Source organism: Poecilia reticulata, chromosome 17, assembly GCF_904066995.2.
Source record: "Poecilia reticulata chromosome 17, P_reticulata-male-v2, whole genome shotgun sequence".
Lineage (NCBI taxonomy): Eukaryota > Metazoa > Chordata > Actinopteri > Cyprinodontiformes > Poeciliidae > Poecilia > Poecilia reticulata.
Genome location: NC_088846.1, coordinates 442,826 through 467,676, shown reverse-complemented (window position 1 = coordinate 467,676; position 24,851 = coordinate 442,826). Strand labels below are relative to the sequence as shown.

Sequence of the window (24,851 nt, the reverse complement as noted above, 5' to 3'; positions counted from 1 at the left end):
CAGACACTCTCTCTGACCTTCCTTCATTGTAGCTGTCCTCCTGTCTGTCTATGAGAAGTGGACAGGACAGATACAGAGAGACAGGCAGAGAAAAAGACAGACAGGAAGAGAGATGGAGTAAGAGAATTGATTATGTGTAAATGTGTAATTTGACCATTTTAAAAGTTCCACTACAAGTCCATGAAGAAGAAGAATGGAGACACACAGGTTCACTGCTGTCCTAGTATTTTGCATAAGTCGTCTTGTTGGTTTTCATGTCACTTTTCCATTTGCAGCTTTTGTTCTTCTTTCTGGGTTGAGGCCTATGAATCGCCTAGAAACAGATGGGAGACTTTTCAAAACTACCCTTTTGTTTATTTAAGTACATATTACATTTTTAGATTAAATGCCTGTGAACTACCAAATATGTTTTGTAAAAGCATTACTGAAATAGTTCATTTCCATAGACAGATACATTCCTCTGTCTCCATCCATATAGTATGTTTGCAGACAGAGACCTTCTGTACCTTCTGTGCCTCGATCTGTAGACTTAAGGTTGGCAGATTCAGTCAGATGGAAATATCTCATTATGTCTTCCATCTATTAGTTTATGGACAGAAGGATGGACATTACAATGAGACACAGACAATTGGAGTATCTGGGACAGTAACCCCCCCACAAGATACCGCCCTGGGCGGTTGCCCACGTCGCCCATAGCAGAATCTGGCATTGGCTGATTAATCACAATTAATCACTATGCCTAACTTTGTAAGCTTGAAATATAAATATGCACACAATTGTGCAAACTTATCTTGCTGTGCCAGCGATTTAAAATCCAAGCAATTATCTTGCACTTGTAGTCTCCCATACTCAATGGCAACTAAGAGAAATTTACTCCACTACACATGAATACAAATGGAACCAAACTTGTTCAGGAGCCAACTGATAGATAAGATCTATTTTATTAGATCTATTTAATTTTCTAGTTCTTGGATGCCCCACCCCAGACACGTGCAGAAGGGGGGGGGGGGGGGGAGGAATAGCACCTACCCCTTTTGCTCCTTGCCCTCAAGTGCCCTTTTGGTCTTTTTTATTATTATTATTATCAATTGCCTCTCGGTCAGTGAGATAAAGCGGCTAACTGGAGCTCAACGTAGTGAACGTTCCACATTACAGAACAGTTTTTGGTGAATAAAGTGGAGACTTGCTACTTGTCAGATGATGGAAAACGTTGAAGTATCGTTTCTGCTTCAGCTCGGAGTCGCGGTTTAAGCAGAGAGGTAATGAAATACAACAGACACTGACAGGCCTCTGCGTCTGCCTTTCTCTGAAGAACTACTGAGGGGAGGAGACAACCAGGTGAGGAGAAACTGTTCTTATCTATCGATTCAGTATTTTTATCATACAGACATTAGGCTGTTGTTGTTGTGCTATTAGCTAGCTGCTAGCTAACGACTTTGCTAGCAAAGCAAGATAACTAAAAGCTTCTTCCCTGTACCGTTAATGATATCAGTCATTCTTCAGTATTACTTATACAATAAGGGCACATCGCCCGTCCAAAACCGATCATCTCCATAATGGATATATCCGATCTTCTAATTTCTTTTCCTGCATAATGTACATTGCATTTATTTTAGCGTTAGGTAAATGTATCTTGAAGGAGAATAACACTTAAATAAAAGTCCTACAAGGATATTCATTTAGAATGAAAAATAACTCACCCTGAACTACCATGGTCAATATAATGTATGTAATAATCAGTCAAGCTGCTCCTGTCCAATAAAAGCGTGCCATTAATGAAGGGGAAAAAACTCAGTCCAGACTTTAAGTAATATTGTTATGTTGTGCTATGGACTGAAAAACATATTGGTTTAAACACAAGGGTAAATAATTGGTAGTGTGGTTTAATATAGTATTCTGATCATAATTCATTATGTTTTGCTTTTTTCAGTTCAAAGATGCCACGTAAAGTCAGACATCAGAAACAAAAAAGAAGCAGCCAAAGGTAGTGAATTGTTGACCAACTGGGTCAGAACCGCAGGTAAGAACATAAAGAAAATAAAGGTTCTTACTATGATCAACATGCAGTTTTTGGTAGTGAAAAATATATTTAATATTACATGTTAACATGTACTAAATCTAGTTGTATATCTCACAATTTGTAATTTATCATTGTTTATTAAACTCTGAAAGCTGTGTGACTTTAATATTCTGTCCTAAAATGCAGATGTACCCTTTTTTTTGAGCACCTGCCCCTTTAGTGGTCTCTGCACATCCCTGCCCCACCCTTTTATGATACCGACAAGGGCAACTGCCCAGGAAGCCCATATCATATATGCACATTCTCAAAAAATGTTTTATCTCAAACCAACCATGTCTGAAGATTCTCAGTTTTCCAGGTTTTTATATTCAGGAAGATTTATAGAAAGTCAATTTGTTTTAAATGTTGGTTTAGAAATGTTCCTCTACATTTATTTCCTGCGATGAGGCGACACTCAATTGTTGTCATCCAGTCAGCAAAGACCAGTGTAATTTGTGCACGTTAAATTGCGGGCTATTAAACTAGATGTGCACAACGTTGGCTAAAGACCCAACACAAGAAAGTTGAAACTATTCAATTCTTGTTGCTGTCTGCTGTAGTGGAACAAGTATTTTGCTGTTCGTAGCTCCCCATATGTAACGTGCTGCTGTGAACTAGAAGTGGTCCCCAACCTTTTTACCAAAATTGTTGGAGATTTTACTGGATTTTCTTTTGGAACCGGGATGCTCGTGAGTGGAATCGGTTCGTGTGTGGTGTGTTGTTCCTGCCGTGTCTCTGAACACAAACCGATCAAACCTGTTGTACTTTTATCGGTTCACGTGGTCACAGAGGTTTGGAAAATCGTCCAACAAGTCTTAAATCGTGTCGTCTAAACCAAACTTAAGACTCATAAGCTCTACTCCTCTCATCTCGACCACTGCCCTAACGCTCTCTGACTCTGGTCGCTATGGTAATGTTTACACATCCCTTCAAAATAAGATACAGATGCGCCACAAAAACGAACCTTTTATTTTCATGAAAATTTTAACTCTCGATAACGACAAATTAATGGGAGCCCTGAGCTTGTTTCTCTGCAACGAGACGGTCCCATCTGGGAGTGATGGGAGACAATGACACCTGAAGTGTTGCTTATGCTCATGGGTGCTTGGTCTCTACGTGACGAAGCAGTTTGAAGGCTTCATTGCCTCATTAGTGAGCTGATAAACACCACCAAAACCATAAACATAATGGATTATGAAGTCTCTGCAAACAAAATTTTAGACTAGACATAAGATGATTAAAACATCCAAACTCTCAGTTGGAACTTTTATGAGTATTGAACTCATTTTAATTTATAATGTGAATTTTTGATTTATTTCTTATTGCAACAGGCTTACATACATCTCAAATTGTTTTGACACCCTAAGCAAACGCTGGATTCGGAAATGTTTAGTTGGATAACCTAGAAAAAAATAGTCTGTAATCACCATGAACACTTGTGACTGAACTAGCCCCATGTGAAGCTCACAGCTTTGGAGCTCAGACTGTTCGCACCCTCAGGTGACAGAACAAAAACTCCCCAGGCCAGCTGAATCAGTCTGAGACTGGAAGCTATCAGAGGTTGCTTAGTGACGCACAACTGTAGAAACAATGTTATGAAAGAATTAATATCAGCTATTACATAAAGGAAAAGGGATTACTGCAAAGGCATGCTTAAACTGTTCACCTACCCTGCCCTGCTAGGCTCTGGGAACTTGCATGTCAGTGTGTGTGAATGTGTGTGTGATGTGTGAGTGTGTGTGTCCAAGCAGTGCAGATTAGCAGAGAGATTAGCGTTCTCTCAGTGTGTGGACGGCTTGATGGAATGTTCTGGAAAGCCTTTCAGCTGCAGGAAACTGGAGAGAAGACAGAATCCTGAAGTTCTGACTTTCGTCATTTGAGCTGAACAGAAGGAACCAAACTAAAACCAACTTCAGGAGTTGCTACAGTCAGTAGTGTCAGTGCTGGATCCAGGCAGAGATAACGCAGTGGGATAACGGATCATGCTCCTCCCCTGTGGACGCCCAGGCGTTTGGCCACATCACAAGTGGTATCATATCAGCTAAATCAAACCCAGAAATAATCTGTTTTATTTTACAGTGAAACAGAGGCTTGGTCAGACTCCACTGAAAGCAACACTTCAACCTCACTGATCAAATGGCAGAGGAATACGAACAGGCAGAATTTATCAAAGGTAAGTTCAGCAAGAGAATTCATTTTGTATCGAATAATAATTATTCAATGCGTAAACCTCACATCCATCATATTTCAGCAATACTAACACAACCTGTAATATATATTACATATATTACCTATAGACCTTTTGATATACTTAGAACTAGGCCTGTCACGATAACAAATTTTGCTGGACGATTAATTGTCTAAAGAAATTATTGCGATAAACGATAATATTGTTTCAAGATCTTTTGACACTGATTTAATGGAAATGACTAATAATACATGCAATTTCCTGATATTTATTTTCAAAAGAACACGTAACACTGGAACTGATCAACTAAATAAACAAAACAACCAAAAACAAAAATAAAATGGATTCTCAGTCTCCATTAACAAAAAACGTACTTGAATAAAAACTAAACAACATAAAGCCAAAGTGGAAATAAATACTGCATTCAACCAAAAGAGTGCAGATTATGAAGTCTGTATATTATATTTCCCTTCAGTAATCACTAGATTTAAATAGAGAAGATGATCACATCCGACAACCTAATGCAAAAGTTCACACTACACCATTTTTTGCCTCTATTTTCCCCTTATGACAATCTTAGATCATTGGCCGATCTAACCGATCATCCTGCAGTGTGTGGTGTGTTACGGTAGATCGTCGTGGCCGCTTCGATCTAAATCAGGGGTTTTCCCCGACTGGGAGCTTAAAGCTGAATGTGGCAGGTAGCCAATCAGAAGGCGCGGATTCTCCTCCGTGTTTTCTGAGGGGAAATTACGGAGGGGAATCCCAAACAGCTGACACGGCGCAACCCGAAGTCCAGCGGACATCGGAGATGATATGTGGAAACATTAATATTTATGTAACATTTCGTGCAAAGAATATAGAAATGATAAGGGGAGGAGTTGGAGCCAAATTGCTACCTCAGTTGATGAACCCGGTAACTTTTCAGCTGTTCTTCGTTAACGTGACATAAATAGGTTATAATTATTTTCATTCAGTCAGGACTTTACGCTGAGCCACATGCATCACAGGTAGATTCTAGTAAAGCATTGATTAATGCCTGATATTAAAATTAGTTGGATGTGATCATCTTCTCTATTTAAATCTAGTGATTACTGAAGGGAAATATAATATACAGACTTCATAATCTGCACTCTTTTGGTTGAATGCAGTATTTATTTCCACTTTGGCTTTATGTTGTTTAGTTTTTATTCAAGTACGTTTTTTGTTAATGGAGACTGAGAATCCATTTTATTTTTGTTTTTGGTTGTTTTGTTTATTTAGTTTATCAGTTCCAGTGTTACGTGTCCTTTTGAAAATAAAGTGTATCTATGTATGGCAGGAAATCACATGAATTATTAGTCATTTCCATTAAATCAGTGTCAATAGGTCTTGAAACAATATTATCGTTTATCGCAATAATTTTTTAGACAATTAATCGTCCAGCAAAATTTGTTATCGTGACAGGCCTAGAAGGGAGGGTCAGTGGAGAGCACAGGAGCTGAGCCTTTTTTCATTTAGTGTCATCAACAGAAAGAAAAAAGGCCGGAAGAGACGATAAATACGATAATTAACTTAAACCTATTGACCTCATTTTATCGTGCGATTAATTGATTTATCGTTTATCATGACAGGCCTACTTAGAACTAGTTGTTTGTCACTGGAACTTTTCTGAAAGAATAGGACATTCCACCAGAACATTGATCATTTATGAATGGATGTTACAACTCCTTAAAGGTCAGCCTTTACATTCTGAAATGTATCTTAAAAAAAATGCATGAGACCTGGACCAGATGGGGACTCCGAGGGGCCCATCACGTTCATACGGCTGACCCCCGGGCCGCTCTTGGTGGCGGCCACTGATTATTTAAAGAAAATGATTTAAACGTAGACTGTGTTGATCAATTCTTTAACAAAAAATTGGGCATTTATCTTTGGTATATTATAATTATAAAAAAAAACCCAACAACTTTAAATTGTCATGACGACACTGGTGTCATGGACGCGTTGACTTGTTAGTGTTTTGAGGGTGACAGTTAAGGGAGTAAAGTGTACAAAATCTATAATTTTTTATTGTTAAAATCACAAACTAGAAATTGTGTTCTGACAGCTTGATTTAAAAAAAGTGTTCTTCAGATGGGTTCCTGTTTACAGCTTTGGATTTTTCAAAAAATTAAATGTATTTTTAACATAATTTCAGTTGCCCTGGGACTGCGGTTAGGTAAATATTGCATTTTAAGGTGAAAAGTTTTGGAGGCATGCTGCCATGTTAGGCAGTTGGTGGGAGAAGTTGGAGTTATCTAATCCAAGCACTGATCCTGTCTCAAGAATTCTTGAGCTTAAAATATAAACTCTTAAGTTTTAGTCAACTGAGAAGTAAGCTGGAAGTGCATCTTGTTTGTCTGAAGGTGATGAGACCCAGACCAACACACCACCACAGGGGCTGCTGGGACATGGAGTCAGAGCTGCCTGAGTCCAGTCCACAACACCTGTCATAATAATGAAATCCTGTCTGTCTGCTTGTGCCTGTGTGTGTGTGTGTGTGTGTGTGTGTGTGTGTGTGTGTGTGTGTGTGTGTGTGTGTGTGTGTGTGTCCTGTCCCCTGCAGATCGGCTGTACTTTGCTACTCTTCGTGTCAAACCAAAGAACACTGCTAACACACACTTCTTCAGCACTGATGAAGAGTTCATCTATGAAAGGTGAGCATCCACCCTGCTGCAGCCTCTGAGCCCAGCTCTACTCTCACCTGTTCACACAACCTGACCTGAGACCGTCAGACTGTTGGTGCAAACAGCCTGGAAAGAAACTATGTCAAACGAAGTGGCCTTGTTAAAGATAATTTATGTTCGTTGGTTTTAAAGGACAGCTAGAGAAGAAACTAGGGGTATTACAAGGTCAGACCAAACAGAAAAATACAAGTTAAAACACACACACGCACACACGCGCACACACACACACACACACACACACAACAAACACTCACAGGAACTCAGAACTAGTTGTAGTCTTCTATTGACCAAGCCATGCATGTGAGTGGAGTTGAGCCACAGGTCACACGTCTCTGATGTTATTCACTCATCACTGGATCTTAAACGTCTAAAAAGATTCATGTTGTCACCTTCCTCAAATATTGGCCTAAATATTTTTTTTGCATAAAAAAACCCAGAAACAAATCTCCACCTGTTTCTTTCCAAATTATATTTTAGGCAAAACAAATAAAAAATACAAAAAACAATACAAAAAATAATGTAGGCTATTTTGTTTAGGAAGGTGACAATATTAAGACTTCTGAAATCATACCTGTAACTGTTTTAATAGCTGCTTTCAAGATCTTGAACAATTTAGTTTTGATTCTCCTTTCCTTACAATTGACACTTATTTTTCTTATTTAGTAACAAGCAGTGATTTAAAGCCATATTTTTCTGTCATAGTTATGATACTGATATATAAACTAAAAGAAAATAATTATTTTCTCCAAAAGGCAGTCTGGGGATAAACACTAAAATGTGGAGCTGAAACAGTCTCAATATTCACAAATTGTCAGAAAGATTCACACTTATATTTCTGATATATTTGATTTACAAGCTGCTTCTGGTCTGCAAACTTCACTGCATTTGTCTGGGAATGTTTAGGCTCCCCTGCTGTGGCTCAATACAACCAATGAGATATCTTCCTTGTTTCAGCCAATCGTGTGAATGGATCCCACGTTGGGGTAACTTAAGCCAATCACAGAGTCTAGAGGACCACATAAATAGCCATGGTGGGTTGGATTTGGCCCACGCCATGAGTTTGACATGTGCTGTAGATGCTCAGAATCCAAATCGTCCTGACAGATTTAAACTCACTGATAATGATTCTTTGACAAAGTGTGGCACAAAGCAGTGAGCCATGCAAAATGATTCTGGAGACTTCAGACCTACATGACACCCTCACCTTCCAACAGCCATTTTCATGAGTTGACGTTCTGCAGGTATTTGTATAATTTTGAAGGTATTTTAAATCTGATCAGGGAGATTTCCTTTTACATAAAATTAGCAGATTTTGATGATAATGAGCAGTTTGGTGGAAGTGCCCTTTTCTAGCTTAGGGGCTTTAATTAGTGTGAGATTATAATTCCACATTTGTATTCATAGATAAACCAGAACACCAAGGTGTTTTTCACTACTATCCTTTTTCATGTAACCCAGTAGAGAAATCTTTTTATGGTTAGGCTCTGTAATATGCATATGTCATTTTGAAGGGAGGAATCCAAATTAGTTTATGTTTGTCACCCCATTCATGATCGTGGTTAGCTCGTGCTTATGGCTCCATGGTAAGATATAGGCCAAGATGAGATCAGCGCACCGACTGATTCAGAGATTTAGAACAATCTCCATGATGGCGTTCAGACCAGACACTTAATCATGTCAGCAGACACCACCAGGCTTCACATCTCTGCCACTTTAAATGTCATCATCGTCAGACATCAAAGTGGAAATGATCAAATAAACACAAAGTGCCATTATTCTAGCCATAAGTACTAAATTCATAGTTAAGAATATTTTACTTCAAACCACCATTATTAACAGAAGGACTGTAAATATGTAAATAAAATAAATCTGATACAGAAACAAATAAGAGGTTAAATACTGTAAAATCTGAAGCTTTTCATCAACATCGAATGAATGATACCAGTTGTATCAATAACAACTGAGGTCACAAAGAGATGCCATGTTTCAGTCACTCTTAAAGTTTGAATATCAGCACCGGAATCATGCAAGACTAGCAGAGACCCGTATGGTTGGTCTGCTGATCCCATCAGATCCCATCCAGCAGAGGGCAGTGTCCTTCCTTTACTACAGGATGTGGAGTCAGCACATCAAGTTTGGTTCAAGCAAAGTTTTTCCTCTTAAAACTGTAACTGACTATGAAAAACGTGCTCTGCACACTTCTGTCACATTATGGTGGATCCATTTATTTAATGCTGTTACAGCAGTAAAGAGTTCAGATTAAGTTCATTAGTAATGAATTTTTATCAGACTGGTCTAATAGAAAACCCAAACTGGTTCAGCTACATTAAAGCTACAGTATAGTCACTGTATGCAAAAGTTACATGTAACTTTTCCAAAAATGTGTTTTTTCCATAATTGTTAGAACTATCACCATGTCCTGACCAGGATTATAATTATAATAGTTTTTGATTTTTTTTAGTTATAGTTTACTTGGACTTGAATTAACTAGTCGTTTAGCTAACATTATCTGCATGCAACACCATAGCTACTCAATATACACAGCTTGTTTGGAAGAGAACTGCCACCTTTTTTTGCCTTTTGGCTCTAGCTGGTTGCTGAACATGACTGACTGAGCAGCTCCGCTCAGCAGCTGCTCTCCCCTCATCATGTCAGGCTGATGGCACAAAAGGTTGCAGCCTCACTTCGGACAGCCTGCCCCAAGGCAGCTGTAGCTACAATCCAGTAGCCTCCCATCAGCAGTTTGGGTCCACTTTGTTTTCCTTTTATATTATTTCACTTGCTGGCATTATTCAGTCTTTTTCAGATATTTCTTACCACATTTATGCTGATGAAATTCAATTGTATTTTTCATTTAGACTGCATCAATTGGACAGGTTGGCCATCCTCGTCCAATGTTTGTCCCATATCAGTGGCTGGCCCTCCAGTAACTCTGGTTCTAAACACCATTAAGACAGAAACTTTGATTATTGCTCACAGTCACTTGTGTAAAAATATCAGCCAGAAAAATAGCATCCTTCTGCCCAGTAAAATCAAAGGTTAAAAATCTAGGTGTCACATTTGACTCATCATTAGGCTTCAACTCGCACATTAAGGCTGTTTCTTGTTCTTGTTTCATTTAAGAAATATTTCTAAGATTAGACGAATGATCTCCAGAGTTGACTTGGAGGAAATCATTCATGCTTCCGGGTCATCTCGTCTGGACTACTGTAATGACCTTTTAACTGACTGGATAAATCCTCAATTCACGATTGCAGTCAATACAGAATGCAGCAGCCAGATTTCTCACCAAATCCAGTAAATTCTGTCGTATCTTTCCTGTTCTACATTCACTGCACTGGCTCCCAGTTGATTTTGGAATTCGTTTTAAAGTACGTGTGCTGACATACATGGCCACTCCTGATTATCTTTCAGTTTGTAACTAAGTATTCTGCTGCTCGTGGTCTTTGTTCTCAAGTCTGAATCTCCTGGTTGTTCCACGAACACTTAAAAACTAAAGGGGACCGGACCAGTTGGTGGCCCCATCGTGACAACTGTGACATGGAGCACCTGCAGCAAATCTTTTACTCCAGATTACTGACTTGGCTGGAACATCTGCCAGCCGCAGTCCTTCTATGTGGCGCTTGCATTTACTTCCTACTTGCCTGTTATTTTCTCTTGGTAATCCATTTTACTTTGGGTGTGTGTCTGATTGTCCGACCCGGTTCAGGTGTGGCCACTGATCAGCCAATCACCAAAGGAGAGTGCATGTGGTCTGGAAGGATTAACAGGAAACTGAAAACGAGCATATGTCCTGACTACTTCCTGTTTTCTAACATTTAATAACGTCAAAGTAAATATCAGCCATGTTGGATTTTAAGTGATTATATCTCATTGTTACATAAGTTGTTTTATTTGATATCTAAAAACAACCAAATTGAATTACATAACAGTGTATGTTCTAGTTTCTATGCAGACTTTGGGCCCCTGAATCTCGCAATGCTCTACAAATACTGCTGTAAACTCAACAAGAAGCTCAAGGTAATACTGAAAGTTTTAAACAATTAAACATTTGTTCCTTCACCTTTATTATTTATCTGTTAGTGATTTTTTTGCTCCTTGGCTGTTTTTTGTCCGGCTAGTCCTTCACAATGTCTAGAAAGAAACTGGTTCACTTCACCAGCTATGACCAAAAGAAGAGAGCCAACGCTGCTTTCCTCATTGCTGCCTACTCTGTAAATATCAGTTCATTTCCCCCCCATTCATCACTTAATCAGTATATTTCTTTGTTTAGTTGCTCACTGCTACTAACCCAGTTTAACTTTTACTCTGTAGGTTATCTATTTGAAAAGGAGTCCAGATGAAGCCTACAGAACTCTGATCTCAGGAAATAATACTCCCTACCTGCCATTCAGGTACAAACCCAAAAACATGCACCAGTCAGCAGCTTTCTGCTCATTGACAAAAAGAAAATCTAGGTACTTGGAAATCTAACCAGTTAACTAGTTACTTTACACCAATGGCTCATCTGAACCAAGTGTGTAGCACTAGATGATCATGCTGTTACCAATGATTTGGGGGGAAAAGGTTCATTTTTCTGTATTTCACAAATATGACTGACACAAATCAGAATCTCAAAATTTTAAAACTGTAACAACAAAGCAGGTAAAAACAACAGAGAAAGTAAGCCAGCTGTAACTCGGGGACAAAGCAGAAAATCAAGGAGGAGACGGCGAGGAATGGAATGATCAGAAGAGAATCGTCCTCAAGGAGACAAAGAAACCAGTGCAGCTAATCAGAGGTGATTGGAAGCAGCTGAGAGCGAAATCAGGAGATGGATCACAGCTGGCTGAGGGAAAGGAGAACAATGAACTAAGGAAGGAGAACCTGTGGAAAGGAAACTAGAGAACTGAAGGGGAAAACCTGGAACTAACAATAAATAAATGATTTAAAGAAATAAGTCCAGATGCACAGAGAAGAATAAATGCACAAAGAAACTAACAGAATGGAATAAACTAAGCTCAAATGGCAAGATCTAGTAATAAAACCACAAAGACAGAAACCCAAATCATCCGTTATCTACTTCACATTTTTGTATGTTAAATATTTTAAGCTATAGATGGTCAGTTGAAGGGCAGATTCATTAAACTGTGAAATGGACCTTTAGTTTATCCTGCAGTTCAGTATGACCTTTCTGCTCACCACATGCAGTAACAGAAATATACATTTTTATCTGCAATGAAAACCTTCTTGTGTGAAAACTGCAGCACAGACTTTTGTCATGCAATGTGCTAATGCTAAGGAATTTACATATGTGCATAAACATATTGTAGCAGTGACATTATTTAATGTCATGCTATGCAGAAGTTCCATCTACACTGATGAATATTCCCTCTGCTCTCTTTGCTGTTTTACTGTTGTAACTTTTATTTTTTTTTTAAATGTCGCTATAAAAAGAACATTTTCTTTTATAAATGAAATACTGCTCCTGAATTTATTTACAAGCTCTGGCTGATGAATGTTTCCGTATTAAACTAATCTAAACCTTTACAGAGTTATCAACATACTAACGTCTACGTGTCCCACAGGGACGCGGCGGTGGCAGACAGCACCTTCCACCTCGCTGTCCTGGACTGCTTACAGGGAGTACATAAGGTGGTGTGCACAGCTCGCCTCTCCTCATGTTTTCATCTCCTCAATCCCTGGAGTGACAGTTGGCTTCTCTGGTTCTAGTGAACATTGTTATTACGTTTCTCTCTTGCAGGCATTGCAGCACTGCTTTCTGGATTTTGAAACTTTTAGTTTTGAGGAATATGAACACTACGAGGTAAAAGTGATTAGCTGTGGCAACCCTTAAGTTTGATTTGGATTTATTCCATGATAATAATTGTCAGGGTTTTGATATCTGTGTGAATAGTTGATGCCCATTATTCAGTAACTTCCATTTGTGTTTTTGCTGTGTCTGACTTCAGCGAGTTGAAAATGGAGACATGAACTGGATCATCCCAGGAAAAATTCTGGCTTTCAGCAGCCCTCATGCTCGAAACAGGGTGGAGAACGGTGAGTTGACCGTTTCTCATTACTGCAGGGAATTTCAAAGGAGGAAACGGTCTTCCTTGGTTTGCCTTGCTAAGCTAATGGAATCATTACGCCTTAATAAGTCAGGACGTTTTCTTGTCTTTCTTCATCTTTCATCATGAAATAGATACATCTCAATGTCTTTTGGTTGGATTTGATGTGACACAAAGTAACTACAAAACTGAGGGAAAAAAAAGGAAAATATATGTGGTTTTCAATATTTTCAGCAAAGGCAAAACTGAAAAGTTTTGGTGTACTATATTGATTCAGGTCTCCTGAGTCAACACTTTGCAGAGCCGCCTTTCCTTCCAATTCCAGCTGCAGGCCCTCTGGAATTTGTCTCTAGTAGCTTTGAACGTCTGGAGACTGAAATGTTTGCCTGGTCTTTGTAAAATAGTTCAAGCTCAGTCAGACTGGATAAAGTACGTCTTTAATTGTCAACTTTGAAATCCTGGCATCAATCAAGTGTTATTTCTTAAATCCACTGTAACATCTTGGCTTGTCTTTGTGAATTTTAAGGTTATCCTCTCCATGGACCTGAGGCGTACTTTGAATTCTTCAGCCAAAACAACGTGACTGATGTGGTCCGCCTGAACAAGAAATTGTATGAGAGCCGACGGTTTGAGGATGCAGGATTTGAACACCATGATTTCTTCTTCATGGACGGCTCAACACCCTCGGACCTGATCGTTAGGCGCTTCCTGCATGTGTGTGAGAGCGCAGAGGGAGCTGTGGCTGTGCACTGTAAAGGTGTGGTTGGATGTTATTTATTTCTTGCACTCTTAAGAGCCATGCATAAGCTAAACGTATCACTCTCCAATCTCAGCTGGTTTGGGCCGTACAGGCACCCTGATCGCCTGCTATCTGATGAAGCACTTCAGGTTCACAGCAGCTGAGGCTATTGCTTGGATCAGGATCTGCCGACCCGGGTCAATCATTGGTCCCCAGCAGAACTTCTTAGAAGAGTAAGCTTTAGACTTTAAGCCCGAACAAGAAAAACTACATTTGAAATTTTTATTTTTGATGACACCTGTTTCTAGAATAATTTGTCATATTTTAGATCAGTATTAACTCAATTCCTGAGGGAAACTCAAGAAATATTTCATGTTCATGAATGGATTATGTGGAGTGTATGAACAAGTATGCCCAAAAACCTTAAATATGGTGAAAAGTTCAAGATTTACTGTCACTCATGTCAGACAGTGAAACTCATATTACATACATTCACTACAAATAGAGTGAAATATTTAAAATATTTCTTCTACTTTTGATGATCATGGCAAACAAATGAAGTAAAAAAAAAGTGAAGTGTGAGCATAAGCTCATTTATACCTTCACTTTTTTCTACATCCATTATCTAAATCGAAACAATACTCATCCAGTATATTTTTCTAAAACATATTTCCAACGTATCTTTAGACAAATTAGTAAAAGAAAATATAAATAAACAATCATAATCAGACCTTGTATTTATTTAGCAAATTATTTTCTATATTTGTTTTAAATAAAGGAAATCAGTTTTAATTCTTGGCAACAATTATTCCTCACAGAAATTCCTCAAGCTAAAGTGCAGGTGTTTTAAATATTTGTCCCAACCTTTAGTTTTTGAACAAACCCTTATCTCTTAATAATTTATTTATTTAACTATTAATAAATGCCTTGCATTTTGTCAATGTCATTATCAATTTGAAGTGAATAAAATATAAATATAGCTTGAAAAACAGCAGGAGGTAATCTATTTCTCAGCACTGTTAATTGTTTCCATCAGATATGAGGACACATCACCCAAAAAATCACCAGCAGATGCAACTTGATGAGAAGATGCTAAGTTATATTTTTAGGTAGAGGAGTTTACCACTCATTGTGTTGTATAAGAAAGAGTGTCTGCGTGCAGGAAACAGCACAGCTTGTGGGTTCAGGGAGACGTGCATCGCTCCAAACAGAAGCTTGCCCAGCAGAGGTTCAATCGACAGCAGCAGTACCATCTGCCTGGTTCTGACCCGGTACCGCTGGGCAAACAAGAAGCAATGCCTCATCTGGTTACAAGCATGAATGATCTGTCAATCAAAACCACTCTGTGCAAATCCCACAGTTTGGATGAAGTGAGACATTGACGTTTTTGGCATCTGTTTTTAAGCAGTGTAGAAGTGTAGTCAAAGTAATGCTGTTTTTTTTATGTGAGCAGAGCAACTGTAAGGAAACCAGTCTGACCCAGGGAGACAATCTGAGAGCAGTGAAGGGAAAACGGACACCAAGATCAGCTTCCTCCTCTTCCAGGTACCGTCTACTCATCCAGCAGCAGGTTCCATGTGATTATCCTTAAGAGAAAGAAAAAAGACTCCTCAAGCTCAAAGCTTAAAATTCAAGTTAATACAATATTAGTGTGCATCTGCTTAGAAATTTGTCTTCCATCGTCCTGATTCAGTTAACAAGTTCCTGTTAAATTGGAGGAATAAAATGTTTGTTTTCCTCTAGTGTCAGGGCTTAAAGTAAAAAAAAAGCCTGAGCCTGAAACTTATAGTGATGATAGAAATTAACTATAGCGTTGATATTGCCACAGTTTAATAAAAAGTTCTTTGAATAGTGCAAACAATTGCTTCTAACAATACAATTAACAAGCTAAGCACTCAAACTTAAATAAGACTTCAGTACATTTCAACTCAAAACAAAATGTAAAATGTCTGTGCCCTAAAGGTTTGACTTACAGGCAAAAATCCCTCAACATTAAATAAGAGCCTTTCAGTCAATGTTTTAGAACATGCAACATCACCAACTAGCTCAGTGTTTCTCAACCTTTTTCAGCCCAGCGCCCCCCCAGCCTTTATCCAGGTCCCTCACCGCCCCCACCAAAGAATTTGTAGGCTACTTTGCACTGATTATTATTTTACCATTAATATTACTATCACTATTGTAGATGTTTTGATTTTTATGCTTGTTTCTGTATTTATCATCAAGATAATTTCCCAGAGAACAAAAAAGTCATGGGAATAGAAATTATTTTCACAGGTGCAGGGCTTAAAGAGCTCCGGCCGGGGGCCGGATTTCCGGCTTTGGCCCAACGGTCCGCCTCAACCAAACTGTAGTCTCCGGGCTTAAAGAGTTCCATCTACAAACATGTCTGCCAATCAGAGTTCTAGCTCCCGTGTTCTTGACCAATGACTGTAAAACGGTTTGTAGAAAAGAAGCGCATGCGTTCGGTTCGGCGGTTAAATCAAATGCGATATGAAAGAAGATGGAGTTTGTCTGACCCGGTAATGAAACATGTTTACTTGAGAAAGGAATTAAAAACAAGTGGCGCTGGACATGGCTAGAGGAAAGAGGACAAGACGGGAAGTTGGTGGAAATTTTTACAAAAGGGGGCGCTGGGATTCCTTTGGGGGGCGTTTGGTCGAAGGTAAACTTTACACCTTACAATCACAACAATACCAGTTTAGACTTTGAGCAACTTGGTAAAACTGTATTTTGTAGCATTCATTTTATAGCGTTAACACGGTGCTGTAAGTGGTCCGGTATGAAACGGGGTGATAGAACAACACAGCATTTTAAATTTCAACAATCAGAATGCAGAAATTGTTTTAAAAGGTTTATGTCAGTCTGCCTTTTCCCCATCGACACGCTTCCCGACCGGCCTGCACCTTAGGGGCTTAAAAACACGACGAGCACATTGAGCAAAACTCTGAAACAGGAGAAACGGGACATAAAACGGAGCGACGAACTAGATGTGAATTATGGCATAAAAACAGAGAATCTGATGCTGAACAGTGAAAAATCAACACATGATGTGAAACATGACGATTAGACAGAGCAGCAGGTGATGAGTGAAGATTGCTGATGGTCAATAATTGATCAAATAAATGTAGCAACAGGAAAGAAACTAAAGTGGACATAGCAATAAACCAAGAGAGGATAATAATCAAAGGAAACTAAATGGAAATGAATGAAGAACAAAATGTAAGAATAAACTAAGAAACTAAAGTAAATACAGAGGAATAAACTGGTATGGCAAGACCTTTAGAGCAATAATTAATACAGAGACTGTATGGCAAGAATAAACAGACACTATTTCCAGATAAAAGGTAAAATAATATTGTTGAAGTGTCATGGGTTTGTTGAGACCATTTCTAGTACTGAGAATAAATATATCTTACAGACCATAACAGTAAAGAACTGATCACTTATTTATGTTTTTAGATTTGATATATTTATTTCTTCAATATTATTTTTCATGTCAGTGTTAATGTCATGAGGCTGATGACTCCATGACACTTTGAATTTGACTCATTAGGATTTGATTAAGAACCAGATTTGTTCAGACTAGTTTGTGCAAACCAGAGCTTTCAGAGGAAAAACTAAAGTTCCAGGTCCTTTTAATGCCATACAAATATGAGACAGAAACATGGATTATGTCTTTATATAGACATGTGTATTGATTATAGATTAATAGTTTTACTGGACAGAAATTACAAAGAATTCTAGATTCCACAATTTTGAGCCAAGCTGCACCAAACTTGACATGAGTGATCCTTTTGGGCCCCTCGACAAGAATCCATAACAATATTTTGTGGGCGTGGCCTAATTTCTCTACAGCGCCCCCTAGAATTTTTTAAATGATCAGCCCCAAACCATTCTTTAACCTAGAAATATGAAAGTTGGTACACATGTGTATCTTGTCAGGACCTACAAAAATGTCTCTTGGAGCCATGGTCCAAACCCAACAGGAAGTCGGCCATTTTGGATCAAAGCCGCCATTTCCTGTTTGTCAGAGACGTCGCATCTGATTGAACTTCTCCTACAGCGTTTGAGATACAGACTTCAAACTCAGTCAGCAGAGAGTTGAGACATTAAAGGTCAAAAGTTATCACAGGAATTTTTGTACATCAAAGCATGTGTGCGTGGCTAAGTGCCAGACTTTGATTATTCGCCATAAAACATAAAAGTGAGATAACTTCCACATACAAGATCACGGCTGCATCAGACTTCCTACGTCTCACTACTAACAAACATTCATCACATTCTCATGGTTAATGATATTACCTTAGCCCCGCCCACTTCCAACAGGAAGTCACCTTTTTTTTTTCTACTGTATGTCTTACTTTTACTGTGTTATTGATATGGAATTAATCCTCTGCCACCTCACATAAAATGACCTGATGGTGAACTCTGTCAATGCTGGCTGACCCGTTGGGGCGGGGCCAAATGGCAGTCCCTCGCCATATGCATACGATTGTCTCTAAATCACACATGCGCCTCCCGATTGGCACCAAACTGGGTACATATGACCTTTGTTCACCGCAAAAGAGCCCAACAGGATTGAATTGTAATTTGACTCCACTGCGACCCCTACATCATTCCATCAGCTATATCTCCTCTCTACATCGACCGATCTGCACCAAATTTTTGTTATCAGGTAGCGATGCAGGACTCATCGGTGAGTACGGCCTGGCGGACACGCGCTTCAACTGCTTGAGAGCATCCGCGGTGGCAGGCGGGCGGCGGTGCTGGATCCCCGCGGTAGCTATAGGCCGGAGCGGCGCTTGGCTGCAAGGGCCGCTTGAAGCTCCGTGGAGCTTTAATTATTTTTGTGATTCTTAATAAGCTCCCTGAACACAGCGGTGGTTGATTAGTTCATTTTAAACTCCTGCTCTGCTCTTATTTTGGTAATGGAACAGAAAGGCACAGAATTGCGCAACATCTTGTTGAAACAATAATTAATGAGGTTATTATTGTTGTTGGGTCATTAATTTGAAAACGTTTTGTTGATTTTGTTGTTGTTCTTTCATAAAGTTCTGAAGGTTTTAACCCAGTCAGAGGACGTGCTGCTCTCAGCCTCCTGGCTGCGTTCAGTTTGTCACCTGATGCTGAGATCGACTCAAAACCTTCTGCGATCCACATGTTGCACCGCTGCTCTAGCAAAGCACGAACAGTTCAGAAACGATATGAAATGGGAAAAAAGTTATTAACTGATTAAGTCGTGTTTTAGATTGTTCTTGAAAAACTAATCAGTCACGGCTGATTAGTGGTGCACTCACTGCTGCAGAGTGAACCCTTATTATTATTTTTTTACAGCAGATGTAACCAGGTTCTGCTTCACTCCACTGTACCAGGCCGACCCAAGTAACCCCTCGACTCTGCGCTGTGCAGTTAATTTGAATGAAGACAAGGAGTTTCTGGGTGATCTGCAGTTTATTTCCTGAATGAGAACATATCGGGTTCGAATCAGTGCAACGGCTCAGCTTCAATCAGCACACTACAACAGAGCGAGCGTTATGTTAGCTTTTAACTTAGCACATGAAGTGTTTTATAATAAAATTAAAAGTACAAAAATTGGTGCCAGGCACACATCTAGTAAATATTAATTATACACTGTTTATCTAAGTTAATAAAAATTATGTTTTATCTGTTGCTAACATATTTCTACTCGGTGTGCTGAAGAATGCAACTCAACTCTCATGCAGCTTTCACAGACTGGCACTGAGCACAGGGGCCAGCAGCATATAACCAGCCACACAGAGAGGGGGCGCTATTTCCCCATTGCACTTATACATAAAGCAAGTGGGATTCTACAACCGTTGCCCTGCGACAGACTGGCTACCTGTCCAGGGTGACCCCGCCTCTCGCCCGGAACGTTGGCTGGAGAGGAACCAGCACCTCCTGACCCCACTGAGGGACAAGGGTGTTAGAAAATGGATGGATGGATTCTACAACCTAAACACTGTTACACAGCCTCTCCTCTCTCTTGCAGGTACTGCAGGTACTGTGTACCCCCGCTAAATCTTTTAGGGGTACGCAGCACCCTGCCGTACCCCCCTACTTTCACCCCTGATTGAAGGTGTGTCCTCTCCTTCTAAACTAGCGGTTCTCAACCTGGGCGGTACCGCCCCCAAGGGGGCATTCAGAGGATGGCAGGGGGCGCTGGCGGACATTTTTACAAAAGGGGGGCGCTGGGATGCCTTTGGGGGGCGTTTGGTGGAAGGTAAACTTTACACCTTAAATCAGGGGTGTCAAACTCCAGTCCTCAAGGGCCGCTGTCCTGCAGTGTTTAGATGTGCCACAGGTACAAAACACTTCAATGAAATGACTTAATTATATCCTCTTTGTGTAGATATGTTCTCCAGAACGTTGCTAATGACCTAATTATTCTATTCAGGTGTGGTGCAGCAGAGGCACATCTAAAAGTTGCAGGACACCGGCCCTCGAGGACTGGAGTTTGACACCCCTGCCTTAAATCCACAACAATACCAGTTTAGACTTTGAGCAACTTGGTAAAACTGTATTGTGTAACATTAAATCATGCTTGGCTGCAACTGTATCAATGGCAGCTCTTCTTCTATTCAGTGTTTGTAGCTTCAGCTCCACATCAGTTCAGCGTTACACTGGCTGATGACGCTGCTGTGATTCACTTTGTCTGGTATTTATGTAGCTACATATGTTTTGGCAGTTCTGTGATCATGTCAAAGCAGCAATTTATATTAAAACGTGTTTTATTTCCGTTTGAAAGCTGGCCGCTTCCATGGAAGGACAACAGAAAATCGCTCTTATAAAGATGTAATTACTAAAATCACGATACCCTCACTGTGTATCCCTCTGAAAAATGAACCCATTTAAATCAAGAAATCCCTCCATGGCTGATACCACGATAGAGAGCGTTCATTTTATAGCGTTAACACGGTGCTGTAAGTGGTCCGGTATGAAACGAGGTGATAGAACAACACAGCACTTTTACATTTCAACAATCAGAATGCAGAAATTGTTTTAAAAGGTTTATGTCAGTCTGCCTTTTCCCCATCGACACGCTTCCCGACCGCCCTGCACCTTAGGGGCTTAAAAACACGACGAGCACATTGAGCAAAACTCTGAAACAGGAGAAACGGGACATAAAACGGAGCGACGAACTAGATGTGAATTATGGCATAAAAACAGAGAATCTGATGCTGAACAGTGAAAAATCAACACATGTTGTGAAACATGATGATTAGACAGAGCAGCAGGTGATGAGTGAAGATTACTGATGGTCAATAAACGATCAAATAAATGTAGCAACAGGAAAGAAGCTAAAGTGGACATAGCAATAAACCAAGAGAGGATAATAATAATAATCAAATGAAACTAAATGGAAATGAATGAAGAACAAAATGCAAGAATAAACTAAGAAACTAAAGTAAATACAGAGGAATAAACTGGTATGGCAAGACCTTTCTAGCAATAATTAATACAGAGACTGTATGGCAAGAATAAACAGACACTATTTCCAGATAAAAGATAAAATAATATTGTTGAAGTGCCATGGGGCGCAACTACACATTATTCAGGTGGATGCGAAAACATAAATCGGCGCCCCCACGAAGGAGCGTAGAAACATTGCATCCTGTTTTTTATCTGAACTGCCTAGCATCTGTTTCCTTTTCTGAGTGATTCATTAAAAAACAGATTCCTGCATCAAACCTAAAGTAACATATAGGCAACTTGGAACCCAATGTTCTTATTTTAAAATGCTGATGATTTTATATAATGTACATATGGTTAAGTTTAAAAACTAGCATATTTTAATTTTATTTTCCTCACATTCCTTACAAGGAGCAAGAACTGCCCTGACCCTAACTTTTAATTCTTACCCCTCGAGACAGCAGTGAGAGGTGGTTTATATAGGGACAGGAAGTTGTCACAACTGGCAATGCCCTCACAGGAAGCACATCCTGTAATTTAGAAACCTGTAAAATTACCTAGAGCAGCCCAACTGGAAGGAGCAGTGTTTCTCCACCACAATCTACAGTGTTTGGAATTAATATTTAAATTGGTATTGCAGCACTCAAATCTTTCATATTTGCTGAGCAGCTTTTTGCATATTTCTCCTGGTACATCTATGGTTTATCATTAGTGTCTATAATGTCTCCTTGCCATCACCCTAATCTTTAGCTCCATCCACACACACGCATGCACGCACGCACACACACACACACACACACACACACACACACACACACAGATATATACGAGGTCACCAGGAATGCTGGTGCCTATCTCCAGTGTGCATGCAAACATAAAGATGTCAAATTTCTTTCTACCGTTCTTTCAGGTCAAATACGTCAAAGGCGTCCCACTGTTCCATCCTCCCTCCCCCCAAGTCACCTAAAATCAGCCTATTCCTTCCTCCATCCTCTTCTAAGAAGCTTAGAAGAAGCTCTTCCACTGTCACACAGATCAAGAGGTGGGTGATGCTGGGTGATACAGACACCATTTTTTCTTGTTCTATCTTTCCATCTCTAACTTTGACACTGCATGCCTCTCCCCTCAGCCCTTTCAGCCTCAGTCTAATCAGCACCAGGCCTGCACTGATTCACTGAACTCAGCTGGGAGAACAAGGTTACGGATCTGACAGTGAGCAGATCGCAAAAATGGATCAGCCCGAGGCTGGGAAGGCCTGAAACATTGTGTTCATGAAGCTGTTGAACTGTGCTTCATTGATTTGATGAACAAATCAACTGTTCATGATATTTTCCCTTTATCACGCATGAACAACCCGTGGCGGTTGTCTGTGACGCAGACAGGGCTTGTCTGAATATTAACCTAGCAACTTTTGAACTGCTGATGTCGAAAACAGACCTTTTAGAGATGAACTGACAGAAGTTTTCAAGTGAGGCACAAAGAACATGTTTTGTGGCACAAACACAATACCTTGAAGACACCGCTCTGTACGGTGCTGTCATCCAGACTTTGACTACACCCATGGTCGTCTGCTAGAGGCAAACCAGCTGAATGTTACCACAATGCTGCCACCTGCTGGACAAAGACAGTGACCGATGTTCTGCTGGGAACCTTTTGTTTCTTTTAGGCTTATTTTTGATGGTGATTTTTCTTTTTTATGTAGGATGATGCTAAAACACTTGTTAGAATGTCTCATTGAGAAAACAGTGGAGAAAATAGCAAAAGTAATAATCCCAACAATATAGACAGTTTTGTTTCTTTAACCATTAATTGGAATTTATTTTGGCAACAATAAATCAAAATCCTTATAAGAAATTTATCACAATAAATACAATATGACAATACGATAAATGCCCTCCTCTAACTGGAAGTAAATCTAATATTTAAAATTTAAAAACATATGGAGAAAATAACTCTGTGTTGTATCCTGTACTGTGATGACCAATTTAATTAAAATTAACAGGCTTAGAGTATAATGATAAATTCATATGGATTTGCTTTCAATGTTAAAAAAAAATACAATGAAGAAACATAAAACAACTTTATTATTTGAGGCTTCATATAAATGAAACATGTTAGTTCAGAACATACAACATGAATTGACATCAAACATTAAGTAACATGACACTCCTGATTAGAAGAAACACACATTTTATTCAACGAAACAAAACACCAATACTTTCCATCATCATAAATGTCTGGGGGGATTTTTACCCCAAAACATTTTTAAGTATTTAATGAATTCTTTTTTTTGTTTGTTGCTAATCTCTAATCTTGTTATGCAAATGATATTTTTATTTCAGAACTGTTACGATGATGGCGAGCTTGATCAGAGGTCAATGACCTTTGATGGAGTTTACAGAACGTATTATTTAAACAGTAGTTTTTCTCTTAAATGATCTTCTTCATGTATGCTTTGTTTCTTACAGTTGCAGAGTTTTGATCCTTAAATGAAGAATAAAGGCTGACATAATGTGAGAATTGGTTTGTTGTAACTGTGATACCATTTAGTGATTAGTTGTTGCTCAGAATTATTCAGGTGTGTACAGGCTGTTATCTACACAAATACTTTTCTAGTGATCATGCTTGTAGAATGAATGAGAGGAAAGATGTTGCCATCAAAATTACATTTTATAACATGCATGTTATTCCAGTCCAGTGCTAATACAAAACAGACAGACCCAGCTGATCATAAAGTGACACTTTTGTAAAGTTTCCAGTCAGAAAGCCAGTGGCCACCTTCTACAGTCTCTCTCTTCCTGAGGAAAAGCTCAGGGCAACAGTGGAGAGAAACATCCAACAGAACCAGGCTTGAGATTGGCTGCTATTTATTACTTTTTTTTATTAAAGATTTCATTTATATCACCATGCTGACCAAATCAAAGACTGTACTGGCACAACATTGTTGGCTAATAAATCACTGAACAAGATAATAACTATTAGAGATGCACCAGGTAACCTGAGATTAGAATCGGTCTGTTTTTCCTTGATAGCTCTGAACCATGATCAGCAGGTTAAATACTGAGAAACATGATTATGATAATAATTATAATAAAATTATTTACATTAGTAATGCATCTGAATTTGACCAGGTCAGACGCTGTTGCAGCCTGAATGACTCCCATTCACCAGAAGCAGCTTGTTTCAGTGAAATTGCTACTGTGGTTTATGTTCTGGAGCAGTTCATTGTATTGTTGCCTTGCAGCAAGAAAGTTTTGGGTTCAAATCCTGACCTGGAGTCTGGATGGAGTTTGCTGGTTCTCTCCCCTCATACCTCGGTTCTCTCCAGGTACTCCAGTTTCCCCCACAAAAACGAGGCTGTTAATCAATCTCTCTGAATGGACTGGCAACCGGACGGACCTCATGTCCAACCCACTGACTGCTGGAGCAGGGATAAGTTATTGATGAAGGATGGATGGATTTAACTTGTAGCTGTAGATACATTTAAACTAGAGATGCATCATGGTGCTGTGGGTCCACTACATCAATGTCTGCTGAAGTTCTTTGGGAGATGCAGAGCGCAGGAGGTCTTGAATAACATCTCCCTGAAACATCAGGTTCCAAATCACATTCTGAGTGTGTTAAAGTGTCAATGACACAATAAAACCATTTAGATGATTTTAAATGAACTACTGAT

General features: G+C 39.3%; 2 protein-coding genes across 3 annotated transcripts in view; one reads left to right on the top strand and one right to left on the bottom strand.

Moving 5' to 3' along the window:
- Window positions 1-3,386: 3,386 nt before the first annotated feature.
- On the top strand, window positions 3,387-23,695 carry LOC103479248 (dual specificity protein phosphatase CDC14AB-like). The gene is made up of 14 exons (XM_008433576.3): window positions 3,387-4,232; window positions 6,835-6,925; window positions 10,900-10,975; window positions 11,077-11,169; window positions 11,270-11,349; window positions 12,523-12,589; window positions 12,699-12,761; window positions 12,907-12,994; window positions 13,532-13,762; window positions 13,839-13,977; window positions 14,907-15,114; window positions 15,198-15,289; window positions 22,086-22,217; window positions 22,305-23,695. The coding sequence occupies exons 1-14, from the start codon at window positions 4,196-4,198 to the stop codon at window positions 22,351-22,353; spliced, it is 1,446 nt and encodes a 481-aa protein (XP_008431798.1). The 5' UTR covers window positions 3,387-4,195; the 3' UTR covers window positions 22,354-23,695.
- The window catches only part of dnai4 (dynein axonemal intermediate chain 4), a 28,884-nt gene continuing 19,197 nt past the window's right edge, over window positions 15,165-24,851 (bottom strand). The window contains exon 17 of one of the 2 annotated variants that reach the window (XM_008433575.3): window positions 15,165-15,330. In XM_008433575.3, coding sequence (XP_008431797.1) covers window positions 15,301-15,330 — 30 coding nt within the window. In that variant the 3' untranslated portion in view covers window positions 15,165-15,300. Of the gene's footprint in view, window positions 15,331-23,241; window positions 24,760-24,851 lie in introns of those variants that run through there. The other variant, XM_008433574.3, reaches the window with a different exon arrangement.